This window comes from Centruroides vittatus, unplaced genomic scaffold (genome assembly GCF_030686945.1).
Source record: "Centruroides vittatus isolate TY-2023 unplaced genomic scaffold, ASM3068694v2 scaffold_324, whole genome shotgun sequence".
Taxonomy (NCBI): domain Eukaryota; kingdom Metazoa; phylum Arthropoda; class Arachnida; order Scorpiones; family Buthidae; genus Centruroides; species Centruroides vittatus.
In genome coordinates this window covers 752382-778348 of record NW_027122701.1, presented here as the reverse complement: position 1 = coordinate 778348, position 25967 = coordinate 752382, and the positions used below count along the sequence as shown (strand labels likewise).

Below are 25967 nucleotides of genomic sequence, written 5' to 3'. Positions count from 1 at the left end.
TCCATTATCGAGTAAATCAATGATGTCGAACGGGGACGACGGGGAGATCAGTTTAAGATTAACTGTATTGTTAGCAATTATAAGGTTAACGATTATACGCAGAGAAAGATGCTTAATTAGTTAATTTAAAGAGTATACAGTACTGGACAGCCAAACACGTTCGTTTTCAGACCCGACAAGTTAATAACACATCTTTTCACACGATCTATCCTGAATGGAATAATACTCAGGTTAACACTAGATGACAAGTACGTTTTTAAGTTTATATCTCTTAAGTTATTACTTAGTTTATATATGAATATATATTTTTTATTTTGTCTCTAATTAACATATAGTCGTACATTATTAAGGATGCTAAACATTTTGTCTTTTCCTTATTTCTTATTTGTATTTTTTGGAGTCGAGAGGAGAAGGTTTAAGGGTGATTCGAATTGATACCCGTGACGTTAGCGGGGGAACATCCGTCACCATTACTGCTTTCCTGTCCGACTGATCTGTGTCATTCTAATTTCTATACACGCTCGACTCTCGTTTAATTCTTAGATTGATTCATATTTTTTGTGTCTTGTATGCACAGTTGTAAGTGGTAAGGTGATACATAAATGGAGAAGTATGTTCTTTCTGTGAAAATTCGTTTTAAGCTGTTAAGGTCTATAAAGAAATTGCCTAGAGCCTGGCCAATACTAAGCAATAACGGAATCTGCAGGAAAGGGATGATGGAGAGGAAACAAAGAAGAAACATATACAGTGTGAAACTAAAGGTTTTATTTAAAGCTCAAGTTTCTGTCATAACATGTCCTGTACCGCCTCGGGATAAGGAGCCGCGTAGTGTATTAATCTCCCTCTGTTATGTGCTTCGTCCTTTATATGCCTTCGCCTGTAATCCAATCACCGAGCCGCCTGATTGAAGTCACTTTCTAAATCTGGTGGGGTATTAAGTCAGTTTTGTTGTATAATATGCAGGTTGTGTAATCAGGTTAGTCTATAAATATATATCTATTTACGTAACTTAATTACGACAGAGATATAAATGAGGAAACTCTATTGGTATTTGCACTCTTTGTCTAATCCCCAAATATTGCTCTCTTTTTCCTGTAGTTTATAGATGAGAATAAAAGGTCAAAAGTCCTACCGAGTTAATTAATATGAGCCTTGGATTTTATTTCATTTCGTGTAACTATATAGTATAAAGGTTTCTCTCCCATAGTGTATATAGATGAGTGTTAAAAACCTAGAGCAATAATACGGAGAGATACTAATTTTTGATTTGATCGGTATAAGCGACAAGATGATGCTAAACTCTCGATTTTGATGGATTGTTCGTATACTGAGGCATCTCTGATAGAAAAAAGACTTAGATATGCTCTAGTGTCTTCTATTTTATAGTTACACGTCCAATGTATATAAACGTAGAGAGTTAGTTTATATGGATATTATAGAAAGACAATCTATGGAAACACAATTTGATCTTTACTATTGGACATCTATCATTGTCTATCTGACGCTAAGATTCGGGGCATCTCTCAGTAGATTTCCACGCCTCTCGGAAAATGCTTTTCTGAGGCGTCTTTGTGAACAATTATGGGGGTATTACCTTCTGGAGACCAGAGATTTATCTTTCCTTCGAGCTCCTGTCTGTGAATTTAGACTTTATAGTACTCTTACTCCTAGCACTAAACTGTGTACGAGTCACATAACAAGTCCAATAAGAAAGTAATTAATGACTATTTTTAGAAATAAGAAAGGCACACAACGACACTATAAGGGTACAAACCTAATCTTCGATAGTTTGGCGTGACTATAAGATTTATCAAGAGAGTGTGTAAGTATTTTTTTTTGTACGTAGCACTCAGAGATGCAGCTTACACTACAGTATCTCACGTATGCGCACCGCACCAGTAGGATATACACAAACCTCGCCACGTTTGTGGATGAATGTTTTTGAGAGCACGTATGATAACATATATTGACACTATAGCATTTCTTCATATATGTCGGAGTGTCGGGCGCCTTCAAAGGTTGTGGAATTCTAATGACTGAGCGCTTATTATAGCACATTCGGACTTGCCTGCCTACATTCTATGGGCTCGTCTTAGTCGGAGATTTGGACATGTACCGTCCAAATGTGTCCAGGTAATGGATTTAGCCTTGCTTCTGTGACACCTACGTGGGAAGGAGGATGAGTAACCTACAACGGTCTATTGTAGTAGCCTACCTTGAGGGATAAGTGATATTGTGTGTATATCGCGCGCAATGATAAGGATTATTAATAATTTTTCTTAGTTATTTCACTCTCCCTCCTGACTTCAAAAAATTTGATCTAGATTGTCCCTAGCGTTATAAGTGATATACATTGGTACGTTGTAAGAGATGAGATGAAAGGTTATATATTATTACATAGCAGAATATAAGCGTTGATATCGATTTTTCCCGAGGATTGTATGACGAGCAGTCATGAGAGGGTTGATTAGTCTTCAACCAGACATAAATAGAAAAACTTAGTTTTATCTCATATTTATCATCATACGTATACGAAACATTGAACAGATTTGGAAGAGAGAGACTCTTCATGTTCGAGTACTAAATATTTTAACTCAAAAGAGTTACCTGTATGAGAACAAGACGACCTAGCGACTGCTATTTATTACTTTGTGATAAATGATATAACAGAATAGAATAGAAAAAATTGAATAACGCAATAATATATGAGCTTTAAGAGAATTTTGTGCACCACTCTAGATTTTATCTACGCCTCTGCATCTTTCTGTTCATGTAAAAGATTACTTGGTAGATGTTTGACTTTTAAGAAATTATATTGATGATGAGAGAGAAGAAGGAGTATTTTAATATTGAATTAAGTATATATATTGTTACAAACGTTAATAAATTAAAAGATGGAAAAAATTCTTTAATTTTTCAACATTCTCCGATCTTCTTATTCTATACGTGAATAAACAAGGCGATAATGATCCCATTTACTCACGGAATTCTATGAGGCCAAAGTATAGGATTGATTAAAATATAATAATGAGTCTTTCCGTCTTCATACATTCAATTAATGCTTGTGCGAAGAGCACATCAACCTATATATGTCGCATATATTTTTCCTACAGACTTTACTCAAGAATAAATTCAAAAAGAAAAGAATATGAAAAGATGTAAAAAAAATTTTACCTAAAATTTTAATCATCAAGATGGCGCCAAACGGAAACGATCGCACAGATATATTATTGCTAGAACTATACCACGTAGGATATTATTCCGCGAGAGTCACCACATATCCTCAGGTTTAGTAAGGAAATATTATCTGAAGGTCTAACATAGAGTTATGGAGTTAAGAATAATAGAAGAGATAATTTTAGATATTTCAGATAGGGCAGGTGAGAAACTATGTTAAGCGTTTTGCTTTTTCTCTCATCATTTCTCTTTTACATCGATAATTATAGATGGACACATCATATTCTCACCTCTGAAAGTTCATAGATATAAGAATTACTTCGCCTTGAGTGTCGGAGTTGTGTCAGTCAGCGAGTGACAGATTCTACTCTTATCGATTTGAATGATAAAAGTGAGGCAAAGTCGACCTAATATATCATTATATGAAACAATTCATAGGTTTAATTATGTGGGCTTAACTCTCGTATTTCACTTACATTTTGAAAATTGATTATACAGATCGTGTTAAAAAGAAGTGAAATTAATAAGAGTGTGAACATCTTTTATCACGAAGTGTTATAGCATGGATATATAGATAGGCAAAAATCCAGTTTTTTCAACATTTAGCACATAAATAAGCATAGTTTTATTTCTTTTGCCTTATTGGCAAGTGCTTACGGACCAAAGGCCCGGTCGTGATGAACAGAAAAGGACGAGACGAAAGTCGTCTAGAAGTGGGATTTGCTGGAGTATACAGTATTGAGGATGAGATTATATATGTCGTAAACTCAGAATACCAGCTGCGAAATTGTTGTCGAGAGTGATTGTCAATAATATACATCTGAATAAGATTGAAATATCGCTAGCTAAATATAATACATTAATGTAACATCGAGAGATGACAGAAGCATAGATTAAAATTTCAGAAATATAAAGATACATAATAAAAGCTATACACCATCCGTCATTTATTTAATGAGTTCCTGAGTAAGAAGGAGTAGCATAAGTTATTACCTGCCTCTCTGCACGTAACAGCTTTATGTTTCTATAAATTATGTATTATCGCTTCATAATTACCTACTATCTATTTCCCGAATCGGAAATGCGGAAAATATCGGATCCGCTGCTGTGTGCACAAATGTAAAGTTAATATATTTAGCTTTACCTAAGAAAAATTATGATTAAATCTATTTTTATAAAGGTTGCTAGAGTAGGCTATTTATTTAAGTACATCATTTATATGGAAAGTATCAAATTAATTACAGTAATTTTTTTTCCTAGGCATTTGCTTGTTGCAAGTGATTTTGAAGCATAATCAGCAGCTGCGGGGATGGAGAAGGAAATGTTTGATGACTTTATCCTGTACAATGTTGTTATTCGGAGCGTACATATTCGGTGTAGTTTTTACTCAAGTGGCGGTCTTCGATATTCCCAGAGGAGGAGGTGGAGGAAAGCACAATTTCTGCTAAGAAATGACTCCGCCCAATACAAAGGAGTTCCTAATATATGTGCGCGTTATTAACCGGTCTGTACATATACTAATGAATTATAGATTTTTTCCTATAACACTGTAAACGTTCCGAGCGGGATATTATAATAAATTTATTTATATAAAAATTTTCTTTATATTTTTTTAAAATTCTTTTTTTTCCGTTTTCAATTTTCGCTAATGGCTTTTGGAAACAAACTAATTTGCGAAATTTTGAGTGAGATTTTCGAGATAAAGAGGTTAGCGCAGTCTTATCTTCTTTGCAATCGATTTGTCCTGTAAAAGTAGAAATCCGAGGCTTGATATATAAAAAAAAGTAAATAAATAAATAAAAAAACGAGATATTTTTGAATGGGAAATTCAACAAATTTATCTAAAAATGCAAAAAAACCGCTTTGCAATTTGCATTTAAATTTCGGAATGACAATACTAAAGATGCAACATATACAACTATAGTCTTTTTTTCTTTACGATAAAGTAAATTACTTTATCAAAATATTGAGATTTTTATTTTATTTTTCTCAAACCAAATTCGTATATTATAAGATACACAGAATATAAAACTCGATATTCGAAATTAAACTAGTTTTTCGAATAATAATAATAACATATTTTGTTATTTTACAGGAAAAAAAAACAGTTTTGTTTCTAAAAATACGATCGTCTTTCATCCAAAAATTAAGGGTAAAAAAAAATAAACAATAAAAACTGGACTCTGAACAAAAGAGATAATTAACTTCAATTATCCGGATAACAAATATGTTTAAAAATAGAATCACAAGTCAAATAAAGATAAAATTTCTTGGAACAGTTAACGTTATTTACAATCAACATGACATAAAATTTTCATATAACAAACACAGATTTAACATCTTTTTCTTCTTAACGTTTTCTGTTAGTGCCGATCCCAATTGTTAATATTGTAATAGCTAAATAATAGTGAAGCTAAACACAATCTTTACCCGATTAAATTAGTAAATAATTAATTTATATACGAATAAGAAAATTCGAAATTATAGAGATAGGGCCTATATAATAATGGCAGTGATATAATTCAAACACTGCAAATACAGACCACATTCCATGTATCCAGTAACACATTATGTGTATACAATAGTAATACATCTATTATTTGATTTTATATTTTTATAACATTATTATTACTATATATACATATACTGTGTATATATATATAGATCATATACTGTATATTATACATAAATAATTTCTAGCGTGCCTACTATTTTTGCATAAGTCGTATAGTTATCTGTCTACACATAATCTTAAATATTGACAGTTTATTTTAAGATATCGAATTGTTATCACCGTTATCGATTCATTGTTTGATAGGCTCTTTCACATGAAAGCTCTTGGAGAAAATATTTCAAACTTTGTATTATAATATATCTAGCAAATATTGGTCCGAATAAATAGGCATAAACTTTGTGCTTTTGTAAATTTTTCTGAAAAATTATATAGCAAATTTAATTTAATTTAAGTTAATTTCCCACCCTCTGTTTAGCTATAAGAGGTGTCTGTCTTGGTAAATACTATATCGGTATTTGTTTGGATTACAAGAATGCAATGCGATAGGTAAACAGATTAAAGCTGTAGGCCTATTCGGATTGTTCGGAAAAAATCACAGCGGCTCAATGAAATTCATTAAGGCAAATTGTATTAGTGTGTCTTATCGTAAGATCCTTCGGCAGCGTATCCATGAACGTATCCTGAATCGCTTTGAACTTCTTCTCTTCCTTCGCGTCCCTTTCCTCGACCAGTTTCGTCAAATCTTTGTTTGTGAGTTCCCGTGAATTTTGTATGGTCGGTCAGTCTTCCCACTGCACCCCCTCTGGCCGAAGTCTGAATATTTAATGATTCTCATCAGTATCTACAAGCCGGGAATATATACATCTACCCTAAACTTACCGTGGTCCTACTGGTTCCGGGAAGGCCGCAGCTGGTCAATTTTTCTTTCATCTCGTCCAAAGACAATTTTTTATTTTTAGCCACCGTCTCCAGAAATTGGTTATATTCGTTCAGATTCAAAGCCTTCTTCGCCCTTCGGTAATAAATCACGCCAGTTAAATAGATTTACAGATAAAAATAGGGAGAATTAACAAATTCTTTTAGATTCATAGAATCGACTCACTTGGAAATCTGCTTGAAGTAAATTCCGGTGTCTGTAGTGGTGATAGTTTTGCCGTCGATAACTTTCGATTGTTTGAACCATTTGTCGCTGTTACTCAGAGTTATTGTCTCGCCGGTACTTTTTGCATCACCGAATTTGGCAAAATTCCGAAACTGCTCTTCGAAATTAACATCTTCGCTTGCCATTTTCAAACCAATTCTTAAAATAAGTAAAGAACATCTGTCATTTTTTAGTTTTCTATATTAAAGTTATAATGTTTAACATTTATAAGATATATCCAGCGGTGGATCAAGACCTTTCGGGATCCTAGGCGGATTTGGGGATCACTCAGGCTGCAACTTTCCAAAAGGGGCAAACGAATATACTGGCACCATTATAATTATTGCTTAAAATTGCACCTGGGTCCTCACGCGGTGGTGGGGTCAGAAGACCCGATCCGGTGGGGGAAAATGACCCGTTCTCTTCCACATAGCACCTCTACAATTTTACATCATAAATTAATAAAGTCTAATTGTAACTATAGGATTATTTATAAAATTATGATATACAATTTCAAATAGTTAAAATTTCTTGCTTTTTCCAATTTCGGAGCCTGAACTTATGTGTCTGGTGTGTCCAGTGGGCAATTCTGCACTGGATATATCCCGTTAAAAATATTTAGCAATTTTTAATGTCGAAGAATAATAGCACATCGGCTTATGTAGAAGCTACAATTGATCAAGTTACGTTGGGAAAGAAAGGAAAAAAAAAAAAAAACATTTTGGAGAGCAAACATTTATATAGAGAGGGATGGGAAACGTCGGATAAAGCCGAGTTATCCATCTCCTCCAATAAACGTTTGCACCGCAGTAACAATAGGAATATATTCCAGTGGCGAACAGCGGGATTCCGTATTTCCGCATTCCGATTCGGGAAATAGGTTAGGGTAATATGGAAGCATAATAGCACTTAATTATAGAAACATAAGCTGTACGTGCAGATAGGCAGTTAAATATCCCGCTAATCAGCAAAGTGTTGTGAATAGAGCAAATTTCAGTTAAATGCTCTCCTCTCCGCTACACAATAGCTAATTATGAGCTATTTGTTATCTGAGATAATTAGATAACCCAACCCATTCGCCATTCGGATGACCTTTGACCCAATCGAACAAAAGCTATAACCTTCTCGCTTTCGTCTTCGCCACTTTCCAGCATCGTGATTAATAAACATACTTTTTTCTATTATTTTATAATTTTAAATTTTACTTACATTTTAATTGTTAAAATTTAAAAATTTAAATAACCGACCACTTTTCATAAATATGTTGTATAATGAAATTATCTGCCTATTTTTTAATAGTATTTTCGCTGACATAACTCGAAGCGGCAAGTTTAATTAGAACTCGGATTGTTTTATTTTTTTACTTTGTAAAAATTAAAAAAAAACAACCTTTCTTATGAAATTAAATTTGTTTCTTTATTAAAATTTTTAATTAAGCGAACGGGACGGAAAATCCCGAGTTAGAAATGCGACGTTTCCGTGGCGCCATCTGAATGATTAAATTTAGTAAAATTTTTTTTACATCTTTTTCATATCTTTACCATCTTTGAATTATTCTCTTTGATAAAGCAGAGAAAAATATTTTATGCGGACATTTAAATATTATGTACTCGACTAAAATTTTATTTAAAGATAATAAATTTAAAATTACTGGAAATTGAGGTCAGAGTAAGATAACCTTATTTCCTAAAAAAGGCTGAATATTTTAAATAAATTTAAAATATTCTGACAGAAAAAAGTCGAATAAATTTAAAAAAAGATGAATTCAGACTGATATCTAGCCGACAATATTTTTAAAAGCATTAGAATCTTCCAATAATTTAAAATTTTGAAGTAAAAGCATCGAGTCTCTTGCCTAAGGCTACCTTATAAATATAGTAATGCAGTTTTTTTGATCAAAGAATTCGACGTGATGTTAGTAAAATGGATAGTTAAGCTGTAAACTTTAACCTTTACGAACAACCCGGAAAAATCGATATCAAACGCAGTTATTTTTATTAAAAGTTATCATAGCAAACAGCTTGAGATAAAAATCTCGGATATAATCAAATTCCGAATGTTTAAAAAAAATAATAATAATATGTTCGGCGTTAAAAATCTCCAAGGAGCATAAGGAGCTGTAGAATCGCGGCAATTTTAGGTGGCACAGAGGGGATCCTTATCGACATGTGACGTTGTTTGTCACACGTCATCTAACAGCGTAGTGCAGGCAAGTATCGCATCGCTGCTACAAGGAAATCGCCTGGATATGTCAGTTATATATAACTGTGATATCAGTCGGTCACATGATCGTCCAAAGTAGAACCGTTGCTTCATACGTCACCCGAAAACTCCCCGTAGCCTGCACATTTTAAATGTCCCTAAGGTTTGGTATGACAATATTTATTGCCGGATAGCTAAAGCTTTTCAAATGTAGCGAAAGAGTAATCTTGTCTCCAGAAGCAACCCGATATATTTTACAATCTCCAGAAACTGCTTCTTTTATAGCGACACAAGATGGATACCAGAATTGTAATAAAAATGGGCTGTTTTCACTTTAAAATACACACGAAAATGGAACTTAAAAGACACAAAAGTGTCTTTTTACAGGACCTTTGATACATCAAACAGTTTCTATTCATCTTTTGTGTATACCGAAATAGTCGGTGATAGGCCTATATAACGGATCAATTTTATTCAGAAAAAAAACCAGCAATAAATTGAAAACTGTCCTTTACTATCTATAAATGTCAGGGCATTTTTAAATATAAAATTTATTCTATTTTTCTAAGATATAAGCTCATTTTCTAGAAGAAAACGAAATCACGATTATGAAATTGACTCACGCGATGATATGCTAATATAACGAAGCATATACACAGAAGAAGACGGCATTTTTCTGCGTACAGTACATGTTTATGACAGAAACTGAGCTAAATAAAACCTTTTCCGTTTATTGCCAAACCGGAATTCCGTTATATGCTAAATGCGTCGATATTATAGACCTTATACAGCTTAAAATTTTAGAAAATCTTCATTTTTTTTACATTAAAACGGAAGGCAAAAAATATCAACTAGACAACAGGAAGAATGTTTGTGTACATCGCAACGAAGGGGAGTGGTCCTGTCACCGCCGCATCGGGAATCAATCGATCATCCCTCTCCTCTTCGACAATAAAAAAAAAAAAAGAAAAGGAAAGTGCTCGTAGCGCTTTTAACTAAATAAAGACATACTTACTATTTAGGATCTACGAATCTTCTGTCCTATTCCTTATATTTGCAGATAGTCGTTTTTTTGAAGTGGCTGACGAACGGGATGTAGTACGGACCGTCGTTTCGAAGACGTACGATAGATGGTGCTCTAATCGAATTCTCCCCGCCCACTCGACATACCGATAACGGAATGTAGAAAAGAAAATAAATCGTGACTTTGCTGAAATTCTCTTCTTCTCCACGCAATTTCTTTAAAGAGATGATTCAAGAGTTTTAAAACCGGTTAATTAATAGTGGGCTAAATACATATAAAGCATCTGAAATACGTCAGCGAAATTAATAGAGCAACTCTCACGCTAACGTCATTAAAAATTTTAATAGAGAAATATTTCATTAAATTTTAAATTGAAATTTCTCTAATAAGTTATTGTGTTTATTAAGTTACAAAAATTTTAACGTCCATTTTATAATTATTCAAATTACTCGAGGAATCTAATTATCCATTCTTTAACGGTAGCGTTATATATTTAGCATTGTAAATGGATTGCTGGTTGCAATATACTGGGACTTCACAATTTGTGGTATCTTAACTAGTAGCAAAGTTTCCCCATGTATTTATATAAATTTGACAAAACTTCGGCTTATTCCAAAATATTCTCAAGAGCAATGAACTAACGTTTAAGTCACACCATTAGCGCGAATTATAGCATTTTCGGGTCACACGAAAAATCGATTAACTCCGCGGCGGCTCTTCCGTACGTGCAATTTTCTTCACCAAAAGCAATCGGTTTTTCCTTTAAATTGGAAGAAGCTTAAGATAAATGATAGAATTTTGTATTCGATCAATTATCACGGTTTGATGGACAAACTAATTTTTTTTTTATTTAATTTTTCCCGACAGTCCATGATGACTCTTGTTTCCCATTCTGTTTATCCACCAATCGATCCTTCATAGTGAATAGAATTGGAATTGTCCGAGCGTAATATTGGTCGAGTTAGTATCTTTCCATCATACGTTTCAATTAATTCTGGCCTATCAAATTCTTAAAAACAGTCACGTAAATAAATTTCGTAAAGAAAATAAAGACGCAATAGCTCTTTTGCATAGTTATATCTTGTTATTACAAATTCTATACATGTCGAGATTACTGTTTCAAAATATTTATTAGCAATTTATATATTTTTTCCATCGTAAAATATTTAAAATATTGTAAACACAGCTTTACGAGGATCGTATTTTTCAAATCTTCATTGGCCAATATACTGCCTTTATCTAATGGACATTTATGTGCCTGGTCTTATGTATGGGATCTATCCTACGTATTAAACTGAAAATAGGAAAACTGAAATAAATCTTTACTGAATTATCTTATATACTGTATATATATATATATATCACTAATTTATCTAGTACAGTACTTTAATTCACTACAGGGACCATTCAAGTATTAGGCTATGTCAGTAGTTTATGGGGAAAGAAGTTTCGTTTGTCTCTGACAATGGGGAAAGTTTGAAGGACGTAAGATTGCACCGTCGTGTTTCTTTACAGTCATCACAAAGTTATCTGAAAATAATTCCTGTGTGTTTGTGAATGGTTTTAACTTCTGGCCTGATTGCATAATTAGGGAAGGAAGTCCTTTGATTTCCGATGACTGGTGACGACTGAGGAAGTCAAAAAAAAGGGCAAATTTTTGCTGATGCAATACTTGAACGGGCCCATAATAGCTGATAAAATAGCTTAATTAATTAGGTCTATACTTTTTTAAAATGTGGTACGTAGGATTTGTAACAGCATATATTTACACTTGCAGAAAACCCATAAATTCTAATTTTATTAAACTTGCTCCTTTGGGAAAGATTATACTGTATTTATAAATTACTACTACAACTATAATACATAGTGTATCACACTGGAAATTTCTGGCTTAGTGGAAGAGTACGCGCGAAATTATAATGTAGGTACACTGTAATTAACATTTTCTATAAATTATGAACGCCGATTAGATAAAGCATTTGAATAAATAAATGTCTTGATATATTGATTTCTCTTTGATCACTTTCTTTACCAAAATTCTATTATGCAATACGAAGCCAAATTTCTTAATACTAGACACCTCACTTTTTTTATTTTTCGTTAAAAATGTGCGTGTATATATATATATATGCTAAAAATAAGTATCCGGTTAACGCCCTATTCAATATTGTAATGGCCACACTCACAAAAAATATATTATAAGATTTATATATCACTTGTTTTATTCTTAGTAATTTAATCAGTTATTATACTAAAGTATGAAGGATTTAGAAAATGAATCTCTAATGTTTCATTGACTATATCTGAACGAAATTACAGTCATTGAATTCAGAAGGATATTGCTTAGAAAGTCTGGCACAAATTTTGATTAAGATTGATAAACTGTTCACCAATATTTCCATTGTATAATATTTTTAAATGTATTATGTTCTTCAAATCAATATGATATAAATATATAATGAAGGAAGTATCATAAACTCTAGCTTTTATAAAATTTAAAATGATCAATCATAGAACATAATTATAAATATAAAGCATAAAAATAATTTAAAATAAATTTATCAGTGTCTTTAATTCAAGTATACCCAGTTTTGAGTGGTGGTATTATAATTTATCAAAATATCAACATTTTTAATTTTACAGAAATCTATTTTTGACAATAATATATTCAAAAATATTTCATTTTTTATAAAATAAAACAGAATAAACTAATGCAAACATATCCTGAATAATAACTAGATTCATCTATTGTGTTCCCATATGAAAGTAGTAAGCTGTCTTTCCACAAATCAAAGTTTCCTAATAAAGATTCATAAAAATATAATGCAAATTCAATTTGTTAATTAATAGCTTATAATTTTGAAGACTTGTAAAATCAGATAAACCAAGTATGAGTTTTTATTAAAGATTTTTTAAAATTGGTACCATTTTCATTCCAATTAGAATAAATTCATTAGATGGAGTAAAGTGAACAGTCATATTTCAAGATATATTTCAAAATATTTTATCGTCTAAGCAATAAATATTACAAAACTTCAATTATTACTTAAGATAAAAGTGTTTCTAAATTTTTTTTCTGGACAAAATACTTCCATTCTAATTACTGAATTCCTCTTTTATTTGATTAAAATTCATAGAGTATGACAGTAGACTTCGACTTATTAATTTATTCCAATTAGTTTTAAATAAATTTCATTTATATTTGACATAAAAATTTAATAAATATTTACAACTTTTTTCCTACAAATTTAAAGTTTTATATTAAAACGTATTAAATACAGAAATAATTTCTCTCTATTCACTTTAAATATAGTAATTTATACTTCAAAATGTACTCATTAAAAAATTCTCATTTTTAAAAATAAAAAAATAACTTTTTAACAAAACATTTATATACCAGATGTACAAAACAAATTTTTATACACTTCGTCCTATAATCTATAATCTATCAACTTATAAAAGTTAAAATATAAAAATTCTTATTTTGGCACAAAACTTGATTGCCAAAGAGTATGTTCTTATATTCAACATATTAATATATCACAATAAAATGGTTTTCTAATGCGGATGCTTGGAATCAAAGACGATGTCGTCGTCGTCGTCATCGTCGTCGTCTTTTGCTAACAACTGCTGCCAAATTTCTGGCTCTTGAGACGATAACTTCTTCTCCTCATCTATTAAAAATATTTAATATCAATTTTTTATCACATTTATTTTATAATTAAAATTTATAATAATTTTTTCTTCATAAAATTTGTAAAGATCTTACTATATATGTTTACAGGTTTAGATTTTCTTTAAACCACAATTGGTTTAAACAAAAAAATAATAATGAAATATTACAGATTAACTAAATGATATCACAAATACAATTAATGAATATCATAGCATCAAAGCTATGTTACTGATAACGTAACAGGCACGAAATGCTTGGCTATAGTAATAAATTGATATCAATTGAAATATAGCAATATTAGAATGCGCACTGAAAAACTTTTAAAAAGCGTTCCAAAACAAATTTATCATTAGTACAAATCTGTCAGTATTCGATTTAGTTTTTTCTTGAAAAAGGTCATTAAAGATGACCGAAAATGTTTGAATAGTAATAAAAACGACTGCAGTTTAAAAAGGTCTTATGAGTAGTTTATATAGCAATATATTTAAACTATATTAAGAGTCAGCAGATTCTTAAATTACACTCAATGTTTATTTATACTGAATAAAATATGAATTAGCCCCTTTTAATATTCCATTCATGTATAACACACTCTTCATAACCTGGCTCTTGATAATACCTCTCAATTATCTGGCATACCCCTAGTGTAATTGTCTATATGCTTATGTTTCCATGAAAGTGTTAGTCATGTCACACATCCTAATTTCCTGTTTACTCAGGTTCTATTTCTGCGCACAGTACTGCCTATCAATGTGTCATATTTTTTCTACCTGCCTTCAAAAAGAATCAGTATCAAAGGGGGACAGGTCATGTCATTTCAATGCCTTTAAGGAAGCTTTAGGCCTATACACTCTCAGTAATCGAGCAGCTCTCTGTGCAAGAAACGGTCAGATTACAAAGTGTCTAGTGTAATTTATACAAGAAATTTTTAAATTTTTTAACAGTTTTGTAATATGTGGAGATGTTTTATTATTATTAAATATATATATATATATATATAAACTGAAAGGTTTTTATTTAAATATTTCAGTTTCTACATTTTGATTTTCATATCATTTATCAAAATGTATTTATCTCCATCTTGTAATAGAACTCTTGCACAATACTTTTAACCATGTCACAGTTTTCAAATAGAACTTTATTGTCTCCCATTTATAATTTTTTTCTCAGTATGCAAGTTTAATTAACATTACAAAAGTTCTAACTTGTGTTTAATAGATAGATCACAATAATAATACAAAATAGAAAGACTGAATATTTATTATTCAACTAAATAAAAACAGGGTTGCACAATCACAATCATCTCACTAAACATATTCACATACATTTCACATTTAGTTTTGAAAACAATTAACCTCCTTTTTTCTTTATTTACTTTAATGCAGACTAATTATTATATATGTACAGTTAATTTCACAATCAACTTTATAATACGTTGGTAAAATTACACTAATGCCAAAACAACAACATGCAATAATCTGATAATGCAAGAAACCTACAAAAATCAATTGATGAAACTTGATCTGATGATATGTAAAGAATAATTTAAAGTTAAATAATAGTGGCAAATTAAAACACAAGTAACTTACATAAATGTAAATACAAATATATTATATGAGTGATACAAATAAATAAACACAAAGTATTATAAAAATAAGGTAAGTATATAGAAATGCAATTTAGATATAAGAATGTAGTATGTCAGAGGATAAACTAAGTTAGATGGTATTTACAACATTTTATTTGTCCTCTAACTCATTTGTTATGCAGTTACATAGAATATCCTTGCTAGAATTTCATGGAGGAGTTTATATTAGAAACAATTTTGTATGCAAACCTTCCAAAAGTCAAACAGGATCTTATACAATGGAATCAAAGACAAAAATAGTGTTAAATTTTGATAATATATATATATATATATATATATTATAATAATAATATTTATATTGTAATTTCTCCTTATATATTTTTTGAATAATTAAGTTTTTTACCATGTAGTTATTTCCTGTACATTTCAAGTAAAAATTTTTGCTGATAAAACAATTCATGTTTATTTCCAAATAATAATTATTGTAAGGATCTAAAACTCATTTTATATTTTAGAGCATTAATTATCTTAAAAATAAATACTTCACATTAAATATCACAAATATAGACAATGTAAATATTCTAAAATAATGAATCAAAAATTTTAAGAGAAAACTCACAAAACATTTTTTTAATTAAAAACTCTCAATATTCAGTTATTTAGCAATCATCTAACAAAAATAATAATAAATTTGCATTGAAAAAAAAATTATCTTAGCTGTGTATAAAAAGATATTTACATATTCAGAATTTGCATGCTATACAGCAAATTACAGAAATGCCATTGTAGTTTTATATTTCTAGTCCTAACAAATATAGAAGTTTAAAACTGAGTATATTAATAGATCAAATTATATTAAATTAGCAAAGTAGTATGCATAGATGCATGCTACTTTAATAATTTAATTTTTGAATACATATATAAACACCTCAAAGTCTGATGCTTACTAATAAGCCATATGATTGCAGTATTTTAATTGAACTACTTTACTGCTATTATTAATAATTAAATTTAATAAGAGATGGCACCTGATGCCTATCTCTAGTGCCATATTACTCAGAATTTAATTATTAATAGTAGTGGCAAAGTAGTCTAATTAAAATATTGCAACCGTTTGGCTTATTGATTTTTGAATTTTAAAGGTCAAACAGCTGTAATTTTAAAATTTCAAATGGTAACACACAACTTGCAGCACACTGTTTCACCAAACTTTTAATGCTGCATCTGATGGTGTAATCAGATTTGAAATTGAACAAAGCATTCAGAAGTTATATCTAAAAAATCTTACTTACTGAGTTCTATTAAAAGTGCAAATAACAAACATGTCTTCACTGAAAATTTTCTTTTCCTTTAATATAATAAGATACTGAATAGAAAACATTAGGAATCATGTTTTCTACAAGTTTTTCTAATGAGACTCATTATATGGCTTTATTAAAGCTATATAAGCAAGCCAATGACAGTCTGTTTCACTTAAAATGGACTGTCGTTGGCCTGGTTATACAGACATATTAAAGCCATTTTATCAGGTAATGTATCCAACAGCTCATATTAAAAACTGTCCAGGTACTGAATTAAAAAATTCCCTGAAACATTGTTTAGATTTAAACTTACATAAACAACTTTAATAAAATAAATCATTCATTTTTTTAATTTTCTAATTTCATTTAATTCCCTAAATCCACTCATTCTCTAATTTCATAACTTATTAAATAATATGACACTTTCTACAAAATTAAGGAAAAAAGAAATCAATAAATAAGTAAATTATATTGTATTAACATTTTTTATATATGGTTAAATCTAAACAATGTTTCAGGAATTTTTGATTCAGTACCTGGATATTTTGAATACAAAGTATTAAACATACTGAATTAGAAAAACTCACAGTAAACATAATTTGTAATATTTTTCTGCAGTATCTTATTATTTTAAATAAAATTTTCAGTAAAAACATTTTTTCTTTATTTGCATTTTCAACACAATGTAGTAGATAATATTTTCCAGGTATAACTTATAAAGAGCTTCACTAGGCTGCAATTTAAAAAAATTGTAGCCCTATAAATTCCCACTGGCACTGTCTGTCTGTACTTCCTTAATCTCAAGAAAGAAGTTAAATAGACAAAAGCTTATATAGAGACAAGATATAAAAAGCATAGGGGCTGGAGGCCCAATTAACTAACCATATACTTCTGGTTTGGCCTGGAAGTCACACTATTTCAATTCAAAAATTTTCTCCTACAGAGTTAGATAGATGACTGGCAAAACTCCATTATTAATAAGAAAAGTATAATATACAGAGGCAAGACACTACTAAAATCAAGAGCATTGCAATGAAAAATTGCAGCATATCATTGAGACAATGTCACATTAAATAATTACTCATTCAATGTCATATCTCACTACATCATTAGATTCAGCATTAAAAATCCTTTATAACAATGTGCTCAAACTGTAGGTTACCATTGGAAATTTTAAAGTTCAAAAGTTAAATCCAAAAAGTCTGGGTAGAATAGTGATGGAATCATAGCATTATCCATACAGAGCTTTCAAGCTAGAGTTGGAAATATAAAATGTTTAATCCTCAATTGCAGGCAGTCTAGTGTGTGCTGAGAGGCTGTTGTGCATTGCATATGTACTCCATCATTTTTGGCTTTTTGAATTTGCAAAGGTGCATAAACCAGAGAAGAACCTGAGGCCTGTTGTAGACAAGTTTAAAAGTTAAATTATTAAAACATCATGCCAAAAATGCAGTTTGTAGAGCTATTAATATTATATAACATGCCACTGGTGCTAGCAAAGATGTAAGCCTAGCACCAGTGGCATGTTATCCTATGGACAAAAAGGGTAATTGTCTGGGATCCCAAACAAATCTTTTATAAAGATAATATTTTTCCCCAAAAATTCCTTCAAAGAAAAATATCTAAAGTCAACACTGTGCATGGGGCCTCCTAATTCAAGTTTGCCTAGGTGCCCATGAAGCTATAACATGTCATTACCTAGTACATCCTTTCTGGGACACATTCAGTGGCCCAGTGTGTTTTTTATGATGGTGAAGATATAGCAAAACAAGAAATAGGAACAGGAAATCACATTCATAAATCAGAGGAAGTTGCAATGGGTCTAGGGTGACTGCTTTCGAAAAAGACAGGGGTCAGAGGATGGTAACTCCCAGAAAAAAGTTAATTCATAAACTGAAACTTTTCAATTTAACACTCATATGCACAAAATAATCAAATTTTTCAAATGTTTGATAAATGGAACGATCTTTGACTTGAACAAGGCCTCTAAATCTGGCCAAAAACATTTGTAATTCAGAATAAACATTGCTGGAATAAGTAAAAAAGATGTTATTCCAAAAAAAAAAAAAAACAAAATGTTTAAATTTATGGATATTTGGTGAACTGTTATTTAAAGGAAAAAGTACTGTATAAAATTATTGAAGAACAATATTTTCAGCATGAATATATATATTATATCTTCCATGTCTTCAATTGTAATATACCACTAAATACACTGTATAATATCTCAAAATTACATTTTTATAAAATACTTTTCTGTTGTTAGATTAGGCAATAAATTATTATATTAGATACATTCAGATATGTACAACTCAGTGGTTAGAAATTTAAAGAGATTATTAGAAATTACAAATAAGGAAAGACGTTTTTTGGGATCATATATGATTGACATCTAAATTTAGAAAACACAAGTAGTAAAAGGTTATATACTGTTATTGAATATTTGGTAAAATAAAGATTTTTATATTTAGAAGAGAATAACTGAAAAATGAAAAATATTCTTTGATTTAGCAATTTACATTTTTTATAACTACAGTAATTGTTGCTACATGTTTCACATCATCACAATTGAAATGATGAGATGCCCTATAAGGTAGAACAGGTGAAAGTTACTTGGCACAATATCCGGGCTAAAAGATACATAATACAATAGCCCCCATTAAAGTGCCTCAAAGGTTTTGAATCTTTTGTGCCATATGCAGAGCATTAGCATAAAAAGAAAGAGCACATTGTTACCAAACACCATATCAATTCTTCCATATGATTTCTCTCAATTTCCTTACGGTAATACAGCAGCTATCAATATCAGATGTGTAACACTGTTCCAAAAATTTAAGCAGTAATATTTAGTGGTAAAGCATCTGAGAGGTTTTTGAGGCTAAGCCTACACTTTCTAAATGTTAAAGTTTATCACAAAATTGAAAATTTCAATTCAGCATATTGAATAGACTAAATAACTCACAAATTACGGTTTTAATATTCATTCAACCAATAGATGGAATACATGTGAAACTTAAGGTTAATCTTTCATATCCACATCTTGCATGCAGATCTAACATGCACAACCAATAGGAAAATTGGCACAATAAACAGCATTTGATAGCAGAGAGGCTCACCTTTTCTGTAAATGAAATTCTATGTTCATATAGCTATGTTCGATTGTAGCAACATTCGAATGATTATAATGTTCCCAATAAAGTAATACAGCATTTATGTGACTAATTATAATGTTGTTTTATTTATTTTTTAGTTTTAATCATTATTTAATTCTAAACATCAATATTTCAGTTACTAATTAGTAATAGTTTCAGTTTGATAAGTTTTTGTTAAGTTTAACTACTATAAGTAGATTAAAAAAGTAAAATTGGTTTTTCCTTTTATTTAATTTAGTCATTACAGGAAATTCTCGTTAGTTCAAAATTCAAGGGATGAAATAATTGCAACTTCAAATCACTGAGTTTTGAATTATCTGAGATTTACATACTTCTGTACGAATGCCAAATGCCATGTAACTGATGTAATTTATTAAGCAAACAGAATACAGCTAAGTATAAAGAATGCTATTTTCATTAATTAATGATATAAATAAACTATAGGTAAACAGAAAGTCTGGCAAGAACCTCACAGATTGCCACATTGGTTTTACAAAAAGTAAAGCAGAATTCCTTGAAGTAGCCCAAAAAGTAGTAAGTTGCCCAGTGTAGTAGCCTACAACCCTAAAAATATCTCAATCTGTTACTTATACCCCAATCTTGCATACCAAAACCCAGCTGTATTTTACAAGATAAGAGAAAAAAGGGTTGTCCATGTGTGAGATGACACCCAAAAGTGTGTTACTGTAAAAGCAAAGCCATATTGACCAGATTAGTTGTTCTTGGTCTTTCATTCTCTTATAGTATGGAAGAACTGCAATTTAAATGAATGATTAAACGTTCACATATCATAGTTGGAAAAGAATTTTCACTTCAAATTTCAAAGCAGCATATTTCAAACTAATCACATTCCTTAACATGAAAATCTCTATATCCCTGGCCAGGACAAATAGTATAGTTACAAACTAATGGGATTTTGAATTATCTGAGTCTGAATTAACAAGGATTTCTTGTACTACTAATTAATTTAGTTATTATTATTTGCTTAATCAAGTACTAGCTCAATACTGGATGTTCTAAAAATTTATACTCAAATATTTAATATTTTTTATTCACTGTAAATTTTTCATTCAAAATCATATCTACACATTTTTGACTTTACCTACATTTTGTACAAATTTCACAACAAAATTTTTTAATAAAGTCAAAATAACCTCCAAATATTTAAAATACTTTATTTCACTGTTTTATTGGAGGACATTAAATGATAAAAGCATTTCACAGAATCTTAAGCACTTTCAAATTTATCAATTCATCAGAAGGAGAATCTTAGAAGAAACAAGAAGGGCATAATGTTTGAAAAAGTTTTCACAAAATTAACATTCTAAAATTTCTCCTGATGGCAAATCAAAAAAGGTTTGCAAGAACTTAGGACTCTGTCAATAAATGTTTATTCTCATCCAATAAAAGAATAAAATAAATTATTTTATTATTCCTAAATTAGTTCCTTAATTCTGAAAAAAAAATTGATTGTGATTTGTGATTTAATTTTGGATTTAATAAATGAAACAGTGTGTTTGAAATACATTATTTACAATAGCAAGTATTCATTCATGTCTACTATACTGTTCAATAAACAATACAATTTCCATTAAAATTCCATCTGTGGGGAATAATCAATTGAATTCATTATATTATTGTCCTTGGAAAAATAAATCTAATGCATTATTTGATGTAGCTGGAAAAAGCACTATATACCATATATAAATAATTTCAATAAAATCAATTTAGAACTTAAGTCATATGGTGTACTTAAATATAATCTTTTATCTAAGTTTTATCTCGCAAGAATGTTAACCAACAACATATTGATTAGCATTTCAGCCCATTTCATAACAATTGGCTTTATCACTGATAATGTCTGATGCATCTCAGAAAACTGACTTACATGACTAGATTATTCAACAGCAAAGGTTAGTGGCACCTATTGCAAACTGTGAATGGTTTTACAATTTTCAATGTATTCATATATCAGGAAAAAGATCACATGATTAATAAATCATATAATCTTTCTTGTGATTAATGGGTCAATCATAAAATTTTATTCTTTTCCTAAGCTTGATTTAAATTAAAGGCATAAATACTGCTTAGTCTTTATTCCCCTGCTCACCCACATAAATAAAATGGCAAAAAAATAAAAATGAAAAGTTGTAATAGAACAAAATAACCTAGTCATTAGTTTTCAACTATAAATATCCAATTAATCACATGATTTCTTTCAAAAAGCAGAAATAATTTCATGCTGTGTTGTTACTTTTTTAATCTGACTTAAAAATATTAATTGTTATGAACAATTTAAAAAACATAAATTTTATACTAAATGAAATCAAAGCAGATACCTGAAAATTTGTGGATGGCAGAAGATTAAAGATAATTATGAAGCATGAAGACAGTCTGTTCCTTATATGTGAGAAAGTCATGCCACTGCCTAGATTGAGAAACAAGGACAGAAATGGAAGAAGCAATTCAATGCAAGTCTATTTATTGAATTAACATGCAAATATCATTCTAAATAATATAATATGACAAAATATTTTTAATACATGCAAAATTCAATTCAATTTTAAATTATTATTTAAAGTTTTACGGAATTAAAACTATAAAACAAATCATGCAAACCTTTCATTTCTGTCCTATTATTTCAAATAGTTAATATTTATAAACTAAGTTTATATTAACTATTTTGATTTAATCATATTAAAAATTCATTACATGAACCTTATTAAATAGGATTAATCTTAATAAATGGGATACTAATTGAAAATATAAAAATAACAAACATATACAGGGTGGTAACAAAAGCCTCTCTCCAGCCAATTATTTCAAAAAATATAGTGCAATTACTGTAAACCTTTTGCCAATAATAATATGTCAGGAAATGTGCTAAATAATGGTGTGAATTTTCACCTCTTTCAGCCCTTCTATTGGAGAGAGCTGTAGTAGTCTTAGCCCCTAATGAAACTAGTGCAAAATTGTCAATTACAAAGTTGCAGCATATGAAAGATACATGCTATTACCTTTCAGAATATTCTGAAATATCAAGTGAAATCTCAGAACAGATTTCAGTGAGGCATTTACCTGTTATCAAATATGACAGGTCAATGCCTCACTGCAAAACATACAAGAAATAGAGATGCACTTCTTAACATGAATGCAATGCAGAGTGGTTGACTGTGGGATTAGTTTTAAGTTAGCGCTGTTTTATTTACTAGCATTTAATATTTTCTATTAAATCAGATCATTTGCATATCCATATCACTTCTAATCAAAACCTAACTGCACAGTCAGCCATGTCCAACACATTATGCATTGATAATGGTCCACAGTGATTGCCCTATTAGTTTTTATAATAATTCCTTGAAAAACTCTTTTGTTACCATCCTGTATACTTGTATATATGCATATAGTTATATTATATTGTTATACAGTGTTCAAAATAATTAAATGCTTTCAAAAATTTATTATTCTGTAATTAAGTTTTGTATAAATATATAGTATGTGTCAAATTGTAAAGAAAATTTCAGTTTTTCTTAATTTTACAATTAGAAAATAAGTGTCTCCTTGTCACATGGCATAGATCAATCTTATAGTCTAATTCATCTTATTTGTTAGAACCTTTGTAGGAGGATATTATTGTTTATGTCTGATACAACATTTCATTTGTATTCCTTCATTTTTGCATGGAAGAGGTGATATCAAACCAAGACCCTTCTCAACACAAGAAAAATATTTTAAAAAATCAGTGTGATATCTAGGGAGCTGAATGACAACTTTCTAGAACTATGATAATGTTTTAAATAGAATGCTAAATCAAGTGCTGTTGCAGATATTAAGATTTTGGATCTCATATGGAAGTGAGGTAGAGTTCAATGTCCTAGAAAACCAAATCATTGAAGACTTCCAATAATTGTGATATTCTACAATGGGTCTGAGATGAATTAGACTACAGGGTTAACTCATGCTGTGTGTCATGTGGGGTGATAAATATATGATAAATGATATACCAAAACAGATGTAAACAAATTATATACTATCACACCTTCAAGTTCCTACATTAATTACTGTAAAATCATTATGACTGTTTTTGTTCTTTAATTTTGAATTTGTAACTTTAGCATTCTGTTTTATACATTTCACATTCATAAATATTTATAATGCTTGAATTTACAATTTATTCATTTTTGTTTGATGTAACATGAAAAAGCCATCTTAATCTGACCAAAAACATTAGTCATAAAAAATAACTTTGGTGAAACTTGAAGGTATGATACTGTACTTTTTCATCATTACATAACTGCTTTTACATTAAGTTCCTCTACATTTTGATAAATACTATATGTTGATATAAAAATTTATTATTTCATAACTAAGTTTTATAAGTATCCAATTCTTTTTGTACTACTCTGTATTACTTATTTTAATTATAACTATTAAAAACACATAAATATTGTTTTATAAGAAAGAATGCATAAAAAATTTAAAGAAATTTAATATACAAAATAAAAAGACAAAACACTACTGCTCATCTAAAACAAGTGAAGCTAAATTTATTAAGAAAATATTTTAAATTTTGCTTTAAGTCATAAGTTATGATCCATGTATAAAGAACAGTATTTATAGAACAGTATTTGAAAATTTGGAATGTCAACATTTAACATACTAAAAATAGAATAAATGTAGATAGAATACATTTATTTTTATTCTACTTTTAGCATATTAAATGTTAAAATTCAAATTTTGAATGTTGTTTTATACACAATATAGGATGATTAAAGCTGATGATGGATAAAGAAAGCTATATGTTGATATAAAACTTAGTTATGAAAAGCTAAAAATGTTTCTTTGATAATAAATTTATTTTCAGCTGCATTAAACAAGAAGTGTTGTGCTACATTCTTATATGATAGTGACAAATTCTGTTTATTTTAATACATGAAATATATTCTGAATTTTAAAGTATATGTTAAATAATATATAGTGAGGTAAAAAAGTAATGAGACAATTCAAATAAAAAAAAAAATATATTTAAAAAACTCTTATTCATCTCTAGAGAGCTGAATACATTTGTTGCAGCATTCATATGTTTTGAAAAGACTTGAAAAATTCATCTTCTAAGATAACATTTACTTCTATTGTCACAGTTTTCTAGAAACTCATAAACAATATCAGTATTCTTTTAATCTCAATTTCATATTGAAAAACAGAAAAATGAAACTAAAGTCAAGGAAATAATGAGAACGATTTGAATATTATTACTATGACTAAACCAGAAATGCTTTACGTTGATTATTGAAGTTGATTATTGTATGAATCATCATGCAATATGAATCAAATTCTTCCAAATCTGACTAAAACATTCATTACAAGAATTAAGCATATACAATATCTGAGATAATAACTACCAGTAATAATCCTTCTTTTAACATGAATTTTTCTGGATTAGCCTCTTGATCAAAGAATGCAATCAGCATGGTTTTGATACACAATTTCAGGATACATTTTTAGTCTTGGCAAGCACAACAATTACCATTCAACATTTTCAAAACTGTTTTGATTTCAGAATCATACTGAAAGCACAATTTGTTTTTAGTAATTTATGCTTTCTAGAAACCAAAACATTATTAGCTATTTGAAAAAACTCGAACATTTAGATATTTTCAAACTCTTTGTAAAAAACTAATTGTCCAAGTTTTTCCTCAGCACTAACAATTTGGAACAAACTCCAAATTTTTTGTTCTTCCAAGAATGCGATAATTATGAAGTTGATCAATTCTTTATATTAAATTCAATTGTTAAATTTCTTAATGTTAAAATCAGCAATCATTTGCCAATAAACTGTGCATTTTCAGTTTTCCATTTCAAAGATCACCTACTATGTCTATCTTTGCCTTCTTTAAAATGCTTAACTATTAAAATGTTTTTACTCAGGATAGATGTTTCATTTTAATAAATTATTTGTAATAATTTGTGTATTTCAGCCAACTTTTTCCCCAGTTTTGATGTTTATTCTTCATTCTCTTTTTTGATATTTGACAATGACATCCATCCATCATACTCAAAATACATTTACACAGAAAAAATAACTTACAGCCAACAGATTTTGATTGTTCATGACTAAATAACCATACTTCAGTTCATTTCTAGTTTCCTCTCTCAAAGCACCATTCATATTAAGTATATTTTAATTTTAA

General features: G+C 29.6%; 2 protein-coding genes across 3 annotated transcripts in view; both read right to left on the bottom strand.

Annotated features, from left to right (window-relative positions):
* Window positions 1-5141: 5141 nt before the first annotated feature.
* Window positions 5142-10282, bottom strand: LOC136988166 (tubulin polymerization-promoting protein homolog). Its single transcript, XM_067285995.1, has 4 exons — window positions 10051-10282; window positions 6795-6992; window positions 6572-6704; window positions 5142-6505 (listed from the first exon to the last, which is right to left on the bottom strand). The coding sequence occupies exons 2-4, from the start codon at window positions 6977-6979 to the stop codon at window positions 6323-6325; spliced, it is 501 nt and encodes a 166-aa protein (XP_067142096.1). The 5' UTR covers window positions 6980-6992; window positions 10051-10282; the 3' UTR covers window positions 5142-6322.
* A 2924-nt stretch (window positions 10283-13206) lies between these two features.
* The window catches only part of LOC136988216 (solute carrier family 35 member C2-like), a 45431-nt gene continuing 32670 nt past the window's right edge, over window positions 13207-25967 (bottom strand). The window contains exons 9-10 of one of the 2 annotated variants that reach the window (XM_067286061.1): window positions 22116-22204; window positions 13207-13733 (exon numbers count right to left, since the gene is read on the bottom strand). In XM_067286061.1, coding sequence (XP_067142162.1) covers window positions 13680-13733; window positions 22116-22204 — 143 coding nt within the window. In that variant the 3' untranslated portion in view covers window positions 13207-13679. The remainder of the gene's footprint in view (window positions 13734-22115; window positions 22205-25967) is intronic. The other variant, XM_067286062.1, reaches the window with a different exon arrangement.

Excerpts from the sequence above, each read along its gene's own strand:
- LOC136988166 (XM_067285995.1), bottom strand. The coding sequence starts at position 6,979 with ATGGCAAGCGAAGATGTTAATTTCGAAGAGCAGTTTCGGAATTTTGCC. Across the intron at positions 6,705-6,794 it reads TACTTCAAGCAGATTTCCAA|GGCGAAGAAGGCTTTGAATC; the intron begins GTGAGTCGATTC and ends TTATTACCGAAG. Across the intron at positions 6,506-6,571 it reads CCGGAACCAGTAGGACCACG|ACTTCGGCCAGAGGGGGTGC; the intron begins GTAAGTTTAGGG and ends TTAAATATTCAG.